The sequence below is a fragment of the Desmodus rotundus genome, chromosome X (genome assembly GCF_022682495.2).
Source record: "Desmodus rotundus isolate HL8 chromosome X, HLdesRot8A.1, whole genome shotgun sequence".
Taxonomy (NCBI): Eukaryota; Metazoa; Chordata; class Mammalia; order Chiroptera; family Phyllostomidae; genus Desmodus; species Desmodus rotundus.
The window spans coordinates 69,232,147-69,252,421 of record NC_071400.1 but is presented as its reverse complement, the minus strand read 5'-3'; the positions used below and the strand labels follow the sequence as shown (position 1 = coordinate 69,252,421).

Below are 20,275 nucleotides of genomic sequence, written 5' to 3'. Positions count from 1 at the left end.
ATATGATAAACCAATTCTCACTCTTCAAAATCAAGAAAAAAGTATACTATATACTCAGAAATTCACATGGAACCATAAATGACCCTGATTAGCTGCAGCAATTTTGAGAAAGAAGAACAAAGCAGGAGGGATCACAATACCTGCTATCAAGCTGTATTACAAGGCCACTGTAATCAAAACAGCCTGGTACTGGCATAAAAACAGGCACATAGACCAATGGAACAGAACAGAGAGCCCAGAAATAAACCCAGTCTTTACGGTCCATTAATATTTGACAAAGGAGGCAGAAGCATAAAATGGAGCAAAAACAGCCTCTTCAACAGATGGTGTTGGGAGATCTGGACAGCTACATGCAAAAAAATGAAACTCGATCACCAACTTACACCATACACAAAAATAAATTCAAGATGGATAAAAGACTTAAATATAAGTCGTAACACCATAAAAGTCCTAGAGAAAAACATTGGCAGGAAAATCTCAGACATTCCACACAGCAACATCCTCATAGACATGTTCCCTAAAGCAAGGGACATAAAGGAAAGAATAAACAAGTGGGACCTCATCAAAATAAAAAGCTTCTGCATGGCTAAAGAAAACAGCACCAAATTACAAAGAGAACCAACAGTATGGGAAAACATATTTGCTAATGATACCTCAGACAAGGGCCTGATCTCCAAAATATATAAAGAACTCACACAACTGCACTCCAGGAAGACAAACAACCCAATTAAAAAATGGGCAAAGGACTTGAACAGACATTTCTCCAAGGAAGACATAGAGAGGGCCCAGAGACATATGAAAAGATGCTCAGCATCACTAGCCATCAGAGAGACGCAAATTAAAACCACAATGAGGTACCCTCTCACACCAGTCCGAGTTGCCAACATAAACAAATCCACAAACAAATGTTGGAGAGGATGCGGAGAAAAGGGAACCCTAGTGCACTGTTGGTGGGAATGCAGAGTGGTGAGGCCACTGTGGAAAACAGTATGGAATTTCCTCAGAAAACTAAAAATGGAACTGCCCTTTGACTCCGCAATTCCGCTGCTGGGATTATACCCTAAGAACCCTGAAACACCAATCCAAAAGAACCTGTGCACCCCAATGTTCATGGCAGCACAATTTACAATAGCCAAGTACTGGAAGCAACCTAAGTGCCCATCAGCAAATGAGTGGATCCAAAAACTATGGTATATTTACACAATGGAATTCTACGCAGCAGAGAGAAAGAAGGAGCTTATACCCTTTGCAACAGTATGGATGGAACTAGAGAGCATTACGTTAAGTGAAATAAGCCAGGCGGTGAGGGACAAATACCATATGATCTCACCTTTAACTGGAACATAATAAATAGAAAAGAAAAGGAAACAAAATATAACCAGAGACATTGAAGTTAAGAACAATCTAACAATAGCCAGGGGGGAGTGGGGAGGGGACAGTGAGGAGAGGGGATTACAGGAACTACCTTAAAGGACACATGGACAAAATCAAGGGGGAGGGTGGAAGTGGGGGAGGGACGGGGTTTCGCTGGGGTGGGGTGGAGGGATGGGGAGAAAAACCACACAACTGTAACTGAATAACAATAAAAAATTAAAATTAAAAAAAGAAATTATTTTGGTTAATCTTAGTACATTTTTAAAGTTTAAGAAGTGTATATTTATGAAATAACTAGAGTCTAATTTTTTTAGCTGATTCCCCATTTGTCCATAGACTACAAAGTTTCTCATGATGGCATATTTCAAATGTTAGGTTAAACTATTTTAAAATAACTTTAGCTCAATTGAGCTTTCCCCAATAGATAATTTTTTATGCATTTAGTATCTGTGTTTTGTTTTCTTCCAGATAGATTTGATGGCCAGTGGGGACTGACAATTTAAGTAATGGAAAATAATCTGGTTATGACAACTGAGAAAAAGAAAAGTGTGTTTTCTTTTAAGGTTATCATTTCCTTGATCATTTACAAACAGGCTGACATTTATGTCATCCTTGCTCATAGTCACAGTATACCTTTGCATGCAACCCAAAATGACACGGAGTGAGTGTGAGGTAATATGTCTATTAGCTGCTTTCTGAAACAATTTGTTTTAGGTTATAGTTCTTTTGAATCTTTAGTCAAATTCTACAAAAAATCTTAACTGAGAGGGAGTGTAAATCTCAGGTAACATTTTAAAAATCTTTTTTGGCCCAATTATGATATAGCATTGACTTGTTCCAGAAGTTTTCACATTACTGGGATAGACTGTCAGTGGTGGGCAGAATGACTTAGAGTTTACAAAGCATGTGGGCATTCTTTTTCAAGAAAGTAGACAAGATAATATGAGCTGTTGTTTTAGGTAATAAAGTAGAATCAAGTGATAAAACATTTGGGCCATTTGCACAAATGGACTGTGACATAGCTAAATTAGTCACAACTGTCCACCACAGGCCAACTTCACCATAGATAAAGGGCTATGTATACCAGTTAGCAATGTTCCCTTAAAACCAGTCCTGATGTGTTTGTAAGCAGGAGCGTAATTCTATGGCTACAATCAGCAAAGAAGTATCAGGCCAGCTCACCAAGCCCAGCCAAACCTGTATCTCAGTGCAGGTTTATAGAGATTAACATATCACATGAACCAAATGCTGTTGCCCAACTTAAAATATGATACTGCTACTTTGTAGAAAAAGTGTAAGCCCTGTTCTGCAATACCAGTAAGATAGAGAAGCATTCATAGATACTGTGTTCAGTGTGGTCCAATAATTGAAACATAGAATACATATCTTGTACAAAACATTTAAAAATGTTAAGACATAAGAATTAGGGCTTGGGTATTGAATGTCAACTGTAATTTAAATATAAAATAGAAAAATAATTAGGACTTGGAAAATAAATGACTATAGAGAAAGATAAGAAAAGATCTGGGGCTTCTCTACAGATCTTGGTCAACTCCTCCCTGTGGCAAGCTATCGTTGCCATGGAAACCAGTGGGATTGTGACACTCAGAACAGGGAGGGGTGACGACCAGTGAGCATCATAAGCTTTTCCGCACTGCAGCTTCCATCACTGGGAGTGATGCCCTGAAACTGGCCAGAAGAGACCTCTGCCCTGCTGCCTGATGACAACACCGTGGACTTCCTCCCAGGCTGAGCAGGTCTCACAGCCCTCAAGCATCTATAGCCTGTCCCAGATAACCAGAAGCCTGTTTATAGGTAATGCCGTGACAGCTAACAGCAGATTCGTGTTGTCCAGCTACCACATCACTACTGTCATCAGTGTTTCAGTGGAGACAGTCAACACAGTTTTTGAGGGCATCCAATATCTAACGGTACCGGTGGCCGACTCTCCCAGCACGTACCTCTACGATTTTTTTGATCCCATAGCTGATCACATCCACAGCGTGGACATGAAGCAGGGCCGAACACTGCTGCACTGTGTCGCCGGTGTGAGCCGCTCTGCCACTCTCTGTATCGCCTTTCTCATGAAGTACCGCGGAATGTCGCTGCTGAATGCCCACAAATGGACCAAGTTACGCCGCCCCATCATCCGACCCAACAACGGGTTTTGGGAACAACTTATTCAATATGAATACAAGCTATTTACCAAAAACACGGTACGAATGATCAATTCTCCAGTGGGTAGGATCCCAGACATCTACCAGAAGAAGCTCCTTTTGATGATGCCAAAGTAAGTCAGCCCCTGACATCTGCTATCGGACCCTACACCAACATTGAACCTGATCGCTGAACTTTGGTCAGTAAAGAAAACGCAATGCCTTTTAGAAGGGCAAGCAAAAAGGGAGGGCTGTTGGTGTTTGTAACTTAGTGAGCGTTGTCTTTGAAGAATAAAGTCCATTCAAGGCAAGATGGTGACAGTATTTGTTATCCTGTGTGCAGCTGGTTATGGCTGCTGGGGCCTAGCCAGAGAGGAGGGTGGGGAAGACAGTGCTCAGCTCAGATGGGCCTGCATCTGGGTCCTGCCTGATGCTGTCTAACCCAGGAGTGAACCACCACTCCCCCAAATCCCTTCTGGTTCTTTCCATGCCAAAGCCAAAACCTTAGACATCATAGTACCCCCTGCATGATATAAATGCCAACTTACTGGATAAGTGGGCTTCATGGGGTGCTCTGGGAGCCCTGGGGGCCTTAGGGGAATATCAGGCCACCCCTGCCCTTACCTTCAACCACAGTGGCCCAACTCTGGCTTAGTAGATTGGATTTACACATAAAATGGTTTTCAAAGAAACCATTTCACTATATAAAGTTTTAAAATATTTTCAAATGCTGTACTAGATGCCACAGCCTCAAGGTACCATTGGCAACTCTGACCAGCCTTTGTGAAAAAGGTCATTAATCCCCTTCTCCAGGGCAAGTGCTGAAAGAACAGGCCTGACACCAGGCCTCAGGGATTTCTCTTATGGGCTTTGGTTTGGAAGGCTGGAGCTGCTGGCTAAGACACAGTTCCCTCATCTCTGATACCTCCTCCCATTGTGACCTGGGGGCTCTGAGGGCCTCTGTTTCCTCACCTGTCAAAGCAGTGATAACCCATCTCTCACAGGTTGGTTGTAAGGTTTAGATTCCTTAGTATGAGACCTAGCAAATGAATGCTTCCATGCTTGGAGTAAAGAGCAGCTCTTGTTACTAATGATACTCATTGGCCCTGCTGGGCGGGGCTCAGCATTCATACTCACAATGACATTTTCCACATCAATAGCTCTTTTGTTGTCTACAAAGTACTCTTCCAAAAATTCACCCTGTCTATAAAAACAAATGGTTTAAATTTCCTTAGGATTCTACCTCAGAGGAAGCCTAGATTTAGAGCCTTTTCAGAGTTCCCATTGTGTCACTGTGTTCAAACTATGTACAAGCAAGAAGCAAGAATTACAATTCCAGCCACCGCCCCCACCCCAATGTCTTTGTTTACGATCACTGACCATTAAGAGCCAGCCTCCTAGGATCCACTAGGATCCAAAGAGGAATTTGCCAAAAGGACAAATGACTGGTCCCCACAAGCAGGTCTGGAATCCAGAATTGTTCAAACTCCCCAGGTCCCAGGTCCCTGGCTCTTGCTTGGGAACTGCTATTCTAATCCAGATGATTTCAGACCCCCCCCCCCCCAAAAAAAAAAGATCATAAGACAAGAGCACAACAACTAGTTTAGTTAACACAGACCTGTGGGACCATAGCCCAGTGAAGTCTGAATACCCTTTGTCTCCAAGCCCATCCCCAACTCCAATTCCACAAAAGGAGAGCCCAAGGAGACAATTGGGGGTGGGGCATGGGCTATGAAAACCACTGCTCTAGACAGATTCCCTCCTTTTACAGGTAGAAGAACAATCTTGCAGAACACATGGGCTAGTATGGCAGAGCCCCCACAAAGCAGCCTTTCTGTCAGAAATCCAGATGGAAAATCTTTCCTTGCCTCTTCCTGGTTTCTGGTGATTACTACCAATCCTTGGTGTTCCTTGGCTTCCAGGTGCATCTCTGTGATCACATGGTCATCTTTTGTAGTGTGTCATCTTATTTGTCTTCCCTCTGCGTATGTCTGTGTTCAAGTTTCCTTCTTCTTATAAGGACCCCAGTCATATTTAGGGGTTCAGCATGACCTCATCTCCTTCAGTATGACCTCATCTCAACTAAATACATCTGCAACAACCCGATTTCCAAATAAGGTCACATTCTAAGGTTCCAGACGCTGAGACTTCATAGTTTGGTGTCACTCATTGCAACCCATAACACAGTTGTTCCCATTTTTTGTCAAGGATGCATAAAGTATTATAACAAACAGAGACACAAACATACAGAAAAGAAAAGGATCATGTCACCTGTGTGGGGGCTCAAAATGAGCCACCCCGAGATGGGCTTCTGTGGTACACAGATTATTTTGACCTAAAGATTTTAACTTCAGGCTCAAGAGAGATTTCTGCCCCTCCCTTAACTACATAGAACCTGAATTAGGGGCCTTTCCCATAGTAACAGATTATCAGAGATAACCTCTTTTGATTCAGCTATATGGACAGCACAAACTTCTAATTACTAAACATCTGCTCTTTTTATCATTCTGTTACAGAGCAGGGCAGGGGGTGGCTCACGATAAATTATTACAGAAAGGATTCCCCCTTTCTGTCTCTGGAGGTTCCTTCCCCCACGCCCACCTGCTAGGTTCGCAATGCCCGCCGCCAGAGGAAAGACGTCTCTCAATGCCAGAGACTGGTGAAAAGGAAAGGAATTGTTTATTTAAAAGTTACACAAACTTAAGAGTAATGACCTAATGTCTTCAATAAGATACTAAAGTCCTTTAGAATACCCACAGATGCACAGTCCTTCCGTCTCCCTGTGCCCAGCCCGGGGTACCGTGTCTCAGGAAAAGAAGCAGAAGTCTGTGATTCAGGCTCCTGGCACCATCAGCTGTGTTGCCGCCTCAATCTCCAGTTAATCCATAGCCATGCGGCACCTTCTCATGGCCCACCAGCAAGAGTCCTTCCTCCCCTTTCTTCCTGGCAAAGTCTCTCCTGCTGCCTAAGCCGAGTGGCAAAAAGAAGCACTCCAAAGCCTCGTGGTCCTCTCTACTCTCCTTCAGAACCGCATGGTTCTCTCTTTACTTCACCAAAGCTGCCTGATCCTGGCCCTCTTCCTTTCCCCTCAGAACCTCGTGGTACTCTCCTCTTTTACTTCAGAACCACATGGACCTCTATCTATCTACTTGCTTCAGAACCTCGTGGGTCTACTCTTTCCTTCAGAGCCGCATGGTCTCCTCTCCATTTCCTTTGGAGCCGCGTGGTCTCCTCTCTCTTCAGAGCCGCATGGTCTCCTTTCTCCCCCAAAACCTGTGGTCCTCCCCCGCTAAGGCTGCCTGGCCTAGGTTTAAATCCCAGCGCCCATCTTCCTTTGCAGCCCCATTGCCGACTCCTCCTACAGTCAGTTACACCTGCCAGCATCCCCGTATTCTTCCAGCTTTACTGGGCTGCCATAGTAAGTCTGGGCAGGTGTGGCCCCATGGCATGGAGCCAATCATCTCCACGCTCTCACGCAGGCCCTGTAACCAGGGGGAGTTTCTTCCCAGTCCCACCTTGGGTGGAAGTCACTCCCATCTCCCTGGGTCAAAGCAGGGCCACAGCTATTTAACATATCCATGAAACCAGTTAAAGGTTATAGATATGTTAAATGACCATGCCAGGGGTTAGCTGCAAAGCTGTTGCTACCCAAAACAGCTCTGAATGGCCCTGTTCCATGTGTCCCATCCCCCCTGGCTCAGGCTTGTGGGGGTGAGGACATCCTACATACATTTTTCTAATATTTCCTGGACACCTCGAGTCCTGGACCCCATTACAAATCCCTTCTTGGGGCCCTCCTCTTGGCTGCACCCTGCGTCAATTCTGCAAGGACCTTTGGAAGCCCCCAAAGCACCTTACCTCTCATCCTTAGCTCAGAATGTCTTATATACCCATGTTCCCTTTCTGTGTCTAAATCTCTTATGTATATGGGGCCTCTGACTCTCTCATGTATGTGGGGTTCCCATACATATGTATGTATTAAAATTGGTTATTTTCTCTTTCTAATCTGTCTCATGTCTATTTGGTTATTAGACCAGCCAAAAGAATCTTGAGTATAGAAGAAAGTGTCCCCCCTTCCATACACACACCTGGAAAAAAAGAATTGTAGCTGTTTAAAAATAGAATATGAGTTAAAATGAAAAATAATAATAACCATCATTTATTAGGAAGCTACAGTATCAGGCACTTTTTTTAAAGGTTTTTTTTTATTCTTCTAGAGAGATGAAGGGAGAGAAACATCAATCGATTGCCTCCCATATGTGCCTGGCCAGGATTAACCCCACAACCTAGGCATGTGCCCTGACTGGGAATCAAACCTACAACTCTTGGGTTACAGGACGGTGCTCCAACCAACTGAGCCACACCAACCAGGGCATCAGACACTTTACAGTGTCTCTAGTCCTTACAATAGTCCTTCAAGGTAGTTATTACCCACACAGTGCTAATGAGAAAACAGAGATTCCAAGAGGTTAAGGAATTTGCACTCAGCCTAAGAGCGAAGAGGTGACATTAAGATTGGGCTCTGTTTTCTTTCATTTCTTTTGAGACAAAAGTATGTAAGCAGATGGAAAGAAGGAAAAGTTTTAGTCATACCCTTAATTCTCAAATAGTGTACACATAACCAAACGCAGGTTCAGCTGCCTGCCACTATAAAAGCCAATACCTGAGAAGCAGGTGCTGATGTAAAGGAAAGTGGTTTATTTGCAGATGCCAGCCATCTGGAAGATGGGGGACTCATGTCTCAAAGCCCATCTCCCCCTCTCAGTGGAGGCAGTGGTTTTTTATAAGGAGGGAAAGGGGAACAGAACAAACAAATCAAGGAAGGGAGTTGAAAAATCCTCCATGTGCAGACAAGCACAGTCCATTCCAATAAAGCAAGTAATGGCCTGGTGTGCATCATCCTGGTTTAGTCACCCTGGCTTTACCTCCTGACTTTACTTCATCCTGGCTCCACCGTCGAAAGTAAGCAAATTTCCCAGAGCGGAGATGCCTGAAGTTCGGAGTCTTTATCTTTCAAAGCTAATTCCTAGGATTCTTATACAAACATGCTGTTCATCTATAAGCTACATATTAGTCAGAGTCTGCACTTACAGAAATAATGTCAAAAGAATGGTGGGGTGGGTTACAATTTCCCACTGTTCAATTTTCCACTGCTACATACATACAAATCATCTAGGGAGATTTTATTACAGAGACCAACACCAGAAATTTAGGTTCAGTAGGTAATGGGTAAAGTACAGGAAGCTCCATTTTTAACAAGTATCTCAGATAACTCTGATGAAGGCTGAGCAACATCAACCAGTTGTTAATATCTTGTTATCTTTGTCCCTCTTTTCTGAATAATCTATTCATCCCTGTAGATGGTTTTCCATCGATGTAAATCTTTTATTCTTTTCAGTTGTAAGGACTGAAATATAGAATAAGAATACAGTACTCAGTATTTCCTGTCAAATATGTTGCATATATTTTCCTCACTTTATCACATGCCATTTGTTTATGGTGCTTGCTTGCAATTCAAAAGTTTAACTTTTTATTATTAAATCTGTTAGACTTTAACTAAATGGTTTTTGCTTCTAAATAATACTTTAAAGCTTTTCTCCATTGCATAATCATAAAAATGTTAACTATTATTTTCTCCTAATTATATTTTTTCACTTTTAAACTTTTCTGCCAATGTTTTTAAAGATTTTATTTATTTTTAGAGAGTAGGGAAGGGAGGGTTGTATCTTCTTCAATAAATGTCTCTATTTTTCACATTACATGGCTAGATACTTTCTGGAGGGGCCTTGTATATATACTTAAATAAAAGCTCATCTATCCAGAATGTCTGAATCATGATCAAGAAAGTATTAACCATATATTAAGCATGTTTCTGGAGTTTGTATATCTTAATTCCAAAGGCTAATAATGTTAGAAAATTGAAATTTAGTTTACTAAAACACACATTCACTCACTCAATTCTTTACAATTCAAATTTTAAAACAGTTTTTGCCTGCTAAAACATTTAGCATTCTCTTATGTTACCAATCAGATAGATATCTGTGACACCACATGATTGTTCATTCTGATCTACACTATTGAGGTAAAGAGGTAAAGTTATCCAACAAGAGGGTGTGTTTACTTGGGGGTACTTGAGAGCCAATCTCCAGCTACATTGCTGTCTCCTTTTCATACACGTTTCGCCATCCCTCATTAATGAAATATATGCAGGTGGGGAGGTGACCTCTGCAGTACCTTGTCCTTACCAGGTCAGGAACTGCCTGATAAGGGGAGAGGAGGCAGTGGAAACATGAATTTTATGACAATCTTTCGGTGTTTGGGCCAGACTCTCCACCAGATCCTCGCCGTCAATGTCTTAAGCTGTGTTCTGAACACATGGCTATGTTCAGAAAGCTTATTTAACAAGGCTTTCTGAAATGGGACTCAATAGTGTAAGAATCTGGACTTATGATTGACTATTTTCTTCACTAGTCTGTATGGCGAAGGAATAAAAAATGAGCACGGGACTTGACCAACTTAGAAGGCCTTTGTGATAAATTTGATTGAACTCTGAGGGCTCCAAGTTTAGACAGGTCTAGGGCTTGTGCTGAGGACAGTAAGAGTTCGCATTTATTTCTAGCTTTATTACACAGAGGTCAAAGAATGTGTCTTGTATAAAAGTTACTTTACAGAACTGAGATTTTCTCATTAGCTATCTCTTGAACAGTGGAAAACATGCATTATCTATCGGTGGGATAATATAAAATATATGCCATATATATACCATATTTTGCCATGTATAGTGCACACCCACATTTTTGGCCCAAACTTTCAGGAAAAAAAATCTCTCATTTTAATTTTTTAATTCAATTTAAAAAATTTATTTCTATTTAGATACTTGTTTTTTTGTATTATAAAGGAATTTTACCATTTGTTTTTTAACATATCATGGTACAAGAAATTTTATGTAACAAATAATTACAAAACACAAGAACAGATACAAGGTATTTCAGATACTACTCATGTATAACGTGCATCCTTATTTTTCCTTCAAAAAAGTGCTCATTATACATGGCAAAATATGCTATGTATGTTTTATTGTATTTTACTATTTAAAAATGTTTAACGTTTAAATAGGTAATGTACTTGTGACTCGGCATTCAAGTGGTACATAAGGGTATATATAGAGAAAAGTCTCCTCACTTCTGTCCTCTCACAAATCAATTCCTTTCCTCAAAATCAGTCAATATTATTAGTTTCTCCTGTAGCCTTCTAAGATATTACTTTATGCATCTACAAGAAATTACATATGAATATTTTCTCATTTTTCAACAAGTAGGAGCATGCTTTTACACACTGTTCTCTACCTTGTTTCTCTTTGTTTATATATGTTACAGATCAAGCTAAGTCAGTGAAAGAGAACATCCCTGTTCTTTTTGACCACTTCATAGTATTCCATCGTGTGGAAGTATTATAATTAATTTAACTTGTTCCTTATTGATGGACATTTAGGTTGTTGACAGAATTTTGCTATTACAAATAATACTGCAGTAAATAAACTTGTAATTATGTTTATGCAGATAAATTATTTTATTTATGTGCAAATATATCCATAGGTGTGTTGTGACCATTCAAGGCTTAGCAGTTTTGTGGTATTCATGTACTGTAGGTGGAAAATATTCATGGAGCTGTTGGGATGCCTGGCATGCCTTTGTTCACAGGTGGGTGAGCCACACATGGTGCAAGCTGCATGTCTATCTGCATGTCTCTGCATGGCACATATCATGGCCCTTGCTCCCCAGCGTGGCACCCAGCAGAGAGTCCCTACCTGCTTAAGTAGTAGAGGTGAACAAAGCTAGAAAGATGCCAGAAATTATATAACATAACATAATTCTGCATATGTGAGCCCACTTCATGTTATGGGAATAGTTTATCGGACCCAGTCTCAAGGCTGTGAGAACACTACTTACCAGGCCCCTCCAAGGCTGTGGGAACACTGCTCCCATTAGCTACCCAGACACCTGGGTAAGGAAGCCAGACTGCCTCCACTTACCCTACAACCCACCCCTTCTGGGTTCCTCACCTTACAGTTTATGCGAGGATGTCTTCTGCAAGGTCCTGCAGTGAGGAGGGCAGAGCCCTGCACCCATATACCACAACAGCAGTACAGGCTACAGCAACAAGCAAGCAAAACACAAGCGCTGCCACCCAGGACAGCAAGAACCCACTGACATTCAGTAGTTAGGGATGCCCACCATTTCCACCATTCCTGTAAAGGATCACCTGTCAGGCGTTCAATGGCAGGGGTCTCGGAAGCTAATGCCCATAAAGCTTGACTAACACTGCGGTGGACATCAGGGACATAGACATAGCATTCTGCCCCTACTAGGGCACATACTCCACCTTGGGATGCAGTAAGCGTATCTAAAGCCATACAATTTTGCAAGGCTACTTTTCGTAATTGATACACTTCTTCATTTAGCAGGCTTAAAGAATCATGTGTTACATTCAGTGCGCAAGCGGTGTGCAAAGCCAAAGCGGTTATCTTAGTCTCAGTAGCTACAGAAGCAGCTTGAGGAGAAAAAACAGCTAATGGGTAATATCACCAGGTAGTACACTTTACCTGGTGTGGCACTTTAAATGCTTCCCAATTTGTTGGCTGGACTACTAGAGTTTTCTGAACTCAAGCAGGCAAATAGGGCCATCCCCAAGTTCAATGACCAGTCTAATTTCCAGGCACGTAAGGCCACCCGTGTGAGCCACACACCCAGAGGGCTCCAGTAGGAACTGCAACCCACACATCATTCTGCGCCTCCCAGAAATGCTCTAGGGTCTGAGTCTGACACAGACCTATTGGAGTCCAGCCCACCTGGGCTTGTCCTTTGGGATTCTCAATGCAAAGGGGAGCTGGTCCAGCCAGTTCAATGGCCTCAGCTGTGAGCCACCCTGAGCCATCCCATATTGGGTAGCCACCTAATGGCCGGGGTCAATTATACTGCTGTTTCGCCCCAGCACAGATGTTAGTCCAGGTCACATTCCACAAGGGATGTGCACTGTTCCACTGGTTCTGAAGCCAAGTCCAATTTGAGACAGAAGCAAGGAGGGATGCACCATGGGAAGCCAGCTGATGTGCTTAGGGGGAAGTTCAGTGCAGACCCTGAATGCTGATTGGTCAGCCACTAAGGCATAGGTATGAACCCAGTCTACTAAGGGTTTACTTTGCACTCTAAGAGCGAGAAGACAGAACAGTTATAGGCACCAGCAAAGGCAAGTCACGACCCTCAGGCAATATACAAGCCAGTGTCTGGTCAACCAATAAGACAGTGGCTGGGAGAGGGCGTCTTCCTGGGCATGAATACCAGACCTTTCATACCTCAACTGGGAGTTAAGCATCTACTAGTAATAACAGGGGAGAACTCATAATGGGCCATAAAGAAATCACAAAGGTGCCACGAAGAAGCATTTCATGGTCTGCTGGCCCTGGATATGTCACCTTTAAGACTGGGGACCATGTCCCAATCACCCAGGGCACTATTTGTAAGTTTCTCTCCACCCCTTGTCCCCAAGGGGCAAAAAGAGCCACCCAACGCATGTAAGGAGCTTTTATTTCCCAAGGCCACATCCAAGTGGCTGTTCGCCCTTGCTGCAGGCCCTCTGGAGTGGGCAAGAGAATATTCCCCTGTTTTCCCATGCCTGGTTTCAGCAAAGCATCCTTAGTCTGAACCTGCGGCTGAATTGGAGCTGCAGGCTGGTGAAGCAAGGCTTCCACTGGAGCTGGGCCTCCCTCTCCGACTTCTCTCATTTAGAGTCCAGAGGACAGACAGTCCATAAGCATTTCGTCCAACCCCTCAGTGTAGGGGTGGCAGCTGCAGCTCACAGGCCCTGCTTTAAGAGACCGTTGTACCATTCAGTCATTCCAGTAGCTTGAGGATGGTAGGCCACATGGAATTTCTAGTCAATCTGCAGGTCTCAGCCCCATTGTTTACCAAGGCCCCAGTAAAATGTGTTCCCTGATCACTTTCTTTCTTTCTTTTTTTACTTTCAAAAACAATTTTATTCATGACACCTATTTAAAAAAAACTCCCACCTGCTGGAAATGAGCTAAAAAAAATAAACAAAATCCACCTCCCACCTCCCTGTGCCCACTTCCTCCCGTTCCCTCCAAATAAAAGGGGGGTAAAAGGCAAAGAAAAAAAGCCCTGAAAAACAAAAAGTGCCCCACCCCCACCCCCCAAAACAAGGTAGTGCATTCCCCCAGGGGGTAGGGGAATTTACACTGGAGCCGCTGGGAGCTGGTGGGAGATCTTCCGGCTACAGAAACCTGCAAAGAAAGACACTCAAAACAGAAAAAGAAACACAAAAGGAAACAAAATAGATCACCAGGCAATCTGGAGGAACAGGGAGCCAGAAAAGAGGGGTGGGGTGGGTGGTTGACCTGGCAGGACAGGAGCAGGCAGGAGGGTACTGTGAAAGTGAGGGAGAAGATGGAGGGAAGGTAACAAGCAGAACAGTTTGGTGTCCTTCCAGAGCCCTGGGTAAAAAAAACGAAAACAAAAACAAAAAGCCTCCTACCATCCATGCCCACCTACCCTTGAGTGGCCCCCAAAGGGGTGAAGTGGGACAGGGAAACAGGGGGAGCAGCTTGCCCAGTTGAGTCGAGTCCATGGCGAATCCCCAGAGTGAAATGAGCAGCCCCCTGCCCCACTCCCTGGGCCTTCCCCTACTCCCCAAAGCAGGTCCATCCTCAGCAGTTAGTTATGGGATTCTCCCCTCTTCCACAGTATATCTTTTTTTTTTTTTTTTTAAATATTTTTCCATCAAGGTCATCTTCTGTTTTTTTTTTAATTCTTTTTTTTTCCTTCTTTCCTCTTTTTTTCCTCTCTCTCCTCCTAATACACATTTTTTTTTTAGTAAATGAAGTCGCTCTAGCCCGGCCCCTGTAGACTCGACCCTGGGGGCCTGCTGTTAAAACCGCTGTAGAATCGAGATCGGGAACTGTTATAGTTAGTGGTCCGGGCATGGTATCGGGCTCGTGGGAAACCTCGGTCTGTTGTGCTGATGCCTGGTCTGTTGGTTCGTTTTGGGATCACCTTGATTTGTCTTCCTCTAAATAGGGAATCATCTAAGGCCAGGGAAGTCCTCACTGACTCTTTGTCTGAGAACTCTATATATGCAAACCCTTTGGGATGGCCACTAAATTTGTCACAGAGTATGGTAACACGATTAACTGAACCACAGCCATGAAAGTGTGCTTCCAGCTCTTCTGCTGTTGCACCATAGACCACATTGCCAGCATGGATGGAACGGGCATCGGCCTCCATCTTCTCCTCAATAGACATGATCACTGGGCCAGCATTGCCGGGAGGTGGATTCATATTCATCTGCTTCTCTACCTCGTTCTGTAGCTCCTTTAGCTTTTCCGCTTCTTCCTCCATTTCCCTGACTCGAGCTTTGATCGCTTCCAGCTCCGGGTCTTCAATGGCGCTGTCCCCCGGGTCACCCTCGACCAGTCCCGACTCCTCCTCCTCCTCCTCCTGACTGCCGGGGACTCCCGAGCCAGGCCCAGGGCCCGAAGCTCCCGCTGGGGCGCGGGGCCGGGGCGGCTCCTCTTCAGGCTCGGGCTCGGGCTGGGGCTCCAGCAGCAGCTCCTCAGGCTCCAGTTCCTGAGACTCCAGGCCGTTCCCGTAGTCCCCTGCGCCCCCCGGGGCCCCTCCCCGGCCTCCCCACCGGCCCCGCGATGGCGCCGCCGCCCCGACCCGGAGCCCCGACCGCCCGCAGACCCCGCTGCCGCTGCCGCCCCCCTGATCACTTTCAATGACTAAGGGTTGCCCACAAGCAGCACATAACTGCTCCAGTGCAGCAGTCACTGCTTTCTGATCTGGGTGCAGTGTGGGATAAGCAGCTAAAAGTCCTGTGGCCGTGTCCACACCTGTAATAGCATAATTATACCCCTCCGAACTAGGTAGGGGCCCAGTTACATTCACCTGCTACTAGGTCAGTGGTACCTGTCCCCACACCACCTGTCTAGAAGTTCCCACAGGCCTTCGGGGTATGCTCTTGTGAGCAGACAACACAGGTCTCACAAGTTTCTTGTGCCTCTGCCAACGTAACAGGTAACCCCCAAGGTTTTATAATGGACCACGTGGTCTTTTGCCCAGCATGTAAGACGCCACGGTGTAGCCTCTGGGCTTCTTCCCTTCCTGAGGGACTGACAGGTACCATGAACCTGCTCAGCCTTGAAGGGTCGCAACACAATAGGGTATTATGAGAAATGGAAATAGTGGACCTGTGTTCAGGAAAACCTAGTTGATCACCTATGTGTCTCCTTTGCTACTTACACAACGACCACATTCACAAAGAACACTTCACTTCTGACACTCCTAGTCATCAAATGTGAAGAGGCTTTTCCCCACACCCAGCAATTCTCTGTGACACAAGCTGAGTTTCCTGCAATTTAACTCAGTTCTAACTCTATCTGGAGATAGCATCACATCCCACAAGTTAAGGGCTCAATGCCCCAAGGCTGCTCCCACCCCACTTCAGATGCCAGTTGCCTGGTGCCCAGGTTACCAACAAAAGTTGTGACTACAAATCAGAGGTTCCCATGATCCCTTCCTCAGGTTTGATTAATTTGCTTGGGCAGCTCAAAGAACTCAGGGAAAAACACTCACCAGTTTTATTAAGGGTTATGATAAAGTATACAAATGAACGGCTAGGGGAAGAGATGCATAGGACAAAGTCTGGGAGGGTCCCAAGTTCAGGAACTTCTGTGTCAGTGGAGTTGTGGTATGTCACTCTCCTGGTGTGGATGTGTTCACCCACCTAAAAGTTTCCTGACCCCCTTGGGATTTCATGGAGGCTTCTTCACACACAGGCATGATCAATTATTAACTCCATTTCCATTGCCTTTTTCCTTTCTGGAGAAGTGGGCGGTAAGGGTGGGCTGAAAATTCCAAGCCTCTAATCATGACTTGGTCTTTCTGGTGACCAGCCCCCATCCAAGAGCCCACCCAGAGTTACCTCATTAGAAGAAAGGGTACCCCTAGTGCTTGTATCACTTAGAAATTTACAAGGGGTTTAAGAGTCCTTTCTTAGGGATAGGGTCGAAGACAAATATTAGAACAAGAGATGCTCCTAGTACTCTTAGAAAATTACAAAGGTTTCGGCAGCTCTGTGCCATTGACATATATATAATTTTTTTTCTATTATCTCACAGGTTCCAATTTCATAATTTGAAATTTTGATACACATTGCCCGATTAATTTCTACAGATGTTATCAACACTTAGCAGCAACGTATGAGAGCGTCTGTTTCTCCACAGAATCAGCAGCACTGCATTATCACACTTTGTATCTTTGCCATTCCAACCAGTAAAACATGGTATCTTGGTTTACTTTTAATTTGCATGTTTCTTATTATAACTAAGTTCTAGCATCTTTTCATTCTTTTAAAACCCATTTATATTTTTCTTTCTATGAACTGGCTGCTCATATCAATTTTTGTTAGATTGCTAGTTTTTTCTCACTGATTTGTAAAAACTTTATTAGAGAAGTGAGGCATTTGTCTGTGATTAGAACTTCAGATATCTTCTTCAATTTTTTTATTTAACTTTCTAATTTCCATTACCATTTATCCCCCTTACCTTCCCCTCTCCTCTTTTCCAAATTTTTATTTGTCTTTTGACTTTGCTTAGAATGGATTTGCCAGGCAGAGATTATTTTTATTTAGTCAAATTTATTTTTTATGGCTTGTGGGTTCTGTGTCATTCTCACGAAGGCTCTCTACTCTCTAAGATTATACTAAAAATGATTCTCATAGCTCTTCAAGTACATTTATGGTTTCAATTTAAACATTTAAGTGTTTGATCCATCTGTAATATATCCTAGTGTGAAGATGGATCCAACATCACTTTTTTTTCAGATTGCTACCACTATTTTCATCTTTTAATATAACTTATAAGATAAAATGTTATACATATATAGTTTCTATATAATTCATATACATTATACATAGTTAGTATTATTTATATTCTTAATATTCATATTTATTTTTTGTCTGCTTGATATGCCTAAGACTAAAAGGTATGTTAATTGTATATCAATATTTCTATTATCTTCCTGTCATTTTCTCCCTATATTGCTGTGATGGCTAATTTTATGTGTCAACTTGGCTAGGCTTTGTTGTCCATTTTTTGGCCAAACACTAGTGTAGATGTTGCTGTGAAGGTATTTGTGGATGTGATTAACATTTACCATCGGTCCACTTTAAGTTACCCTCCATGTGTGGGTGGGTCTTCTCCAATGAGTAGAAGGCCTTAAGAGCAAAGACTGAGGTTTACTCAAGAAGAAGCAATTTGCCTCAAGACTGTAACATAGAAACTCTGCCTGAGTTTTCAGGCTGCTGGCCTGCCCTGCAGGTGTCAGACTCCAGATTACAACATTGACTCTTATCTGAGTGTCTAGCCTTTTGTGCCCACCCTGCAGATCTACAGATCTCAGACTTTTCACCTTCCACAATGATGTAAGCCAATTCCTTAAAAGAAATCTCTCTCTAAATATGTATGTATGTGTGTACACACACACATACACATGTGTATATGTATTATACGCTGTTGGTTTTGTTTCTTTTTTCCCTTTTATTGAACTTATTGGAGTGACTTGTTAACAAAATTTTATATGTTTCAAGTTCGAAATTCCACGCCACATCATCTGTACACTATATTGTGTGTTCACCAACCCAAGTCGAGTTTTCTTCCATCACCATTTCTGTGGAGAACCCTGATTAATATAATTTCTAGTGGTTTTCTCCATATATCTTGATGGTATGATAGAATATAAAACTAACTCTCTTGGCTTGATTAATGTTTTTTGGTCTTGATGCTCTTATACTGCCAACTCCTCCCGCGCCTTTTTGTTTTTGTTTGTATTTATCTAATATGTTTCATCTATTTTTTTACTTTGTAATATGTCATTTTTAATGGTATGTCTACTGTAACTATATTATACTGAATTTATTTTACTCAACCAAGTTTTTTTAAAGATTTTTTATTTATCTATTTTTAGAGAGGGGTAGGGAGGGAGAAAGAGAGGGAGAAAACATCAATGTGTGGTTGCCTTTTGCACGCCTGCTACTGGGGACCTGGTCCAAAACCCAGGCATGTGACCTGACTGGGAATTGAACCAGTGACCCTTTGCTTCACAGGCTGGCACTCAATCCACTGAGCCACACCAGCCAGGACTCAACCAAGTCTTTTAATAAGGTATTTACATTTTAAATTCTGAAATCTTTGGTTTTATGCCATTTTGTTCTGTAACATTTATTAACACTTCTTTGCTATTTTCTTTACTTTTCATTTAGTTTTTACTTTCTCCATTGTTTTAGAAATTATTTTATTCTATTAGTTGAAAGCAGCTATCTTGAGGAAGAAGAAATTAGTACTTTTTACTACACCTATTTCCTAAATTGATACAGTAAGTGTATGCGGCCTATCCAGAAAGTATCCAGCCACGTACTATGAAAAATAGAGACATTTACTGAAGAAGATACAAGATACAAGAAACATTGAGCATAGGCCAATGATGCCTCAGTCTCCTTCAAAGTAGGCACCTTGACACCTCACACAGTTCTCCCAATTGCCATTAGCTTCCCCGTCATATTTTCCTGAATCTCATCTAGAGTCTGAAATCTCTTCCTTTTCAAAGGTGATTTTAGTTTTGGGAAAAGCCAGAAGTTTCAGGTGCCAAATCTGGGCTGTAGGGGAGCTGAGTCACCTGGGTGATTTGATGTTGCTTCAAGAAAGTCTGCATGAGATGTGATGCATGAGTGGGCTTGTTGTCATGATGAAGCTGTCAATCACCAGTTGCCCATAGCCATGGCCTTCTGAGTCATCCGAGTGGTTTCTGTGGAGAAATGTTCACGCTTCATGCAAAATTTGATGCAGATTCATTGCTCTACTTGCTCAGTCATTTCGAATGTGATGGCCACACAGTACACGTGCTCACTCAGTGGTGTCTACCGCCCCCACTGACTAGTGCAGTGAAGTCATCATTGTTCACACATGCGCATTCCAGTCCACTCTCCTTGGCTGCCAGGTTACATTGATGTTGTGCAACCCATTCTCGTTATCCTAACAATGGTGGGACTTTTTCTGGACGCACTTCATATTACCTGGTATGGACGTTTAAGTTTTTCAAAAGCTTTCTTTAACTTACTTTTATCTAATTCATGAGTCCCAAGTGAAATGGCATATTTTGAATCATGCTTTTTAGTTACAGAATTTAGCACACTTTATCTTTACCTCATTCCCCATTCTTACCTATGAAAATGTTAACTCAGGTTTTAGATGAATATAGTTTTATTACTATTTAAAAAATTCATTACCTAATTTGTGTAAAAATATTGAGATTCAGGTTTAGTTTTATAATTAGATATGGTGCAATAATTTAGAGGCACTTCTATTTTGGCTTCATACTACTCCCTCCATGACTTCCCCATTATTGAGCTTCTTTTTTTTTTACTTGACATCTTTGTTGGTTTAAAAATATTGTAAACCAATTTTTTCAAGAAGGTGATAGCCTCCTCCCTTATCCTGCCAATCTCTCCCCTATTTCATTTTATGATCCCTTAGATAGCAGAGAGTGTTTTTCTGACATGTTTGTACCCGAAAGACAACTCAGTTGTATGTTACATAGATTTTGGGGTCATACATTTTTCTCTCTAAAATTCTATATATGAAAAGTTTTATCTGGGCAATCTGATTTCATACT

The 20,275-nt window shown here is 42.7% G+C and overlaps 2 protein-coding genes across 2 annotated transcripts; one reads left to right on the top strand and one right to left on the bottom strand.

Moving 5' to 3' along the window:
- The first annotated feature begins 3,095 nt into the window (after positions 1-3,095).
- Positions 3,096-3,668, top strand: DUSP21 (dual specificity phosphatase 21). The gene has a single exon (XM_024579985.1). It carries the CDS (start codon positions 3,096-3,098, stop codon positions 3,666-3,668), a length of 573 nt encoding a protein of 190 aa, XP_024435753.1.
- Positions 3,669-14,367: 10,699 nt separating this feature from the next.
- Positions 14,368-15,301, bottom strand: PABPN1 (poly(A) binding protein nuclear 1). The gene has a single exon (XM_045187545.2). It carries the CDS (start codon positions 14,942-14,944, stop codon positions 14,435-14,437), a length of 510 nt encoding a protein of 169 aa, XP_045043480.2. The 5' UTR covers positions 14,945-15,301; the 3' UTR covers positions 14,368-14,434.
- Between the last annotated feature and the right edge of the window lie 4,974 nt (positions 15,302-20,275).

Bases quoted from the DNA above. Each gene is read 5' to 3' on its own strand.
- DUSP21 (XM_024579985.1), top strand. From the start codon at position 3,096: ATGACAACACCGTGGACTTCCTCCCAGGCTGAGCAGGTCTCACAGCCC.
- PABPN1 (XM_045187545.2), bottom strand. From the start codon at position 14,944: ATGGAGGAAGAAGCGGAAAAGCTAAAGGAGCTACAGAACGAGGTAGAG.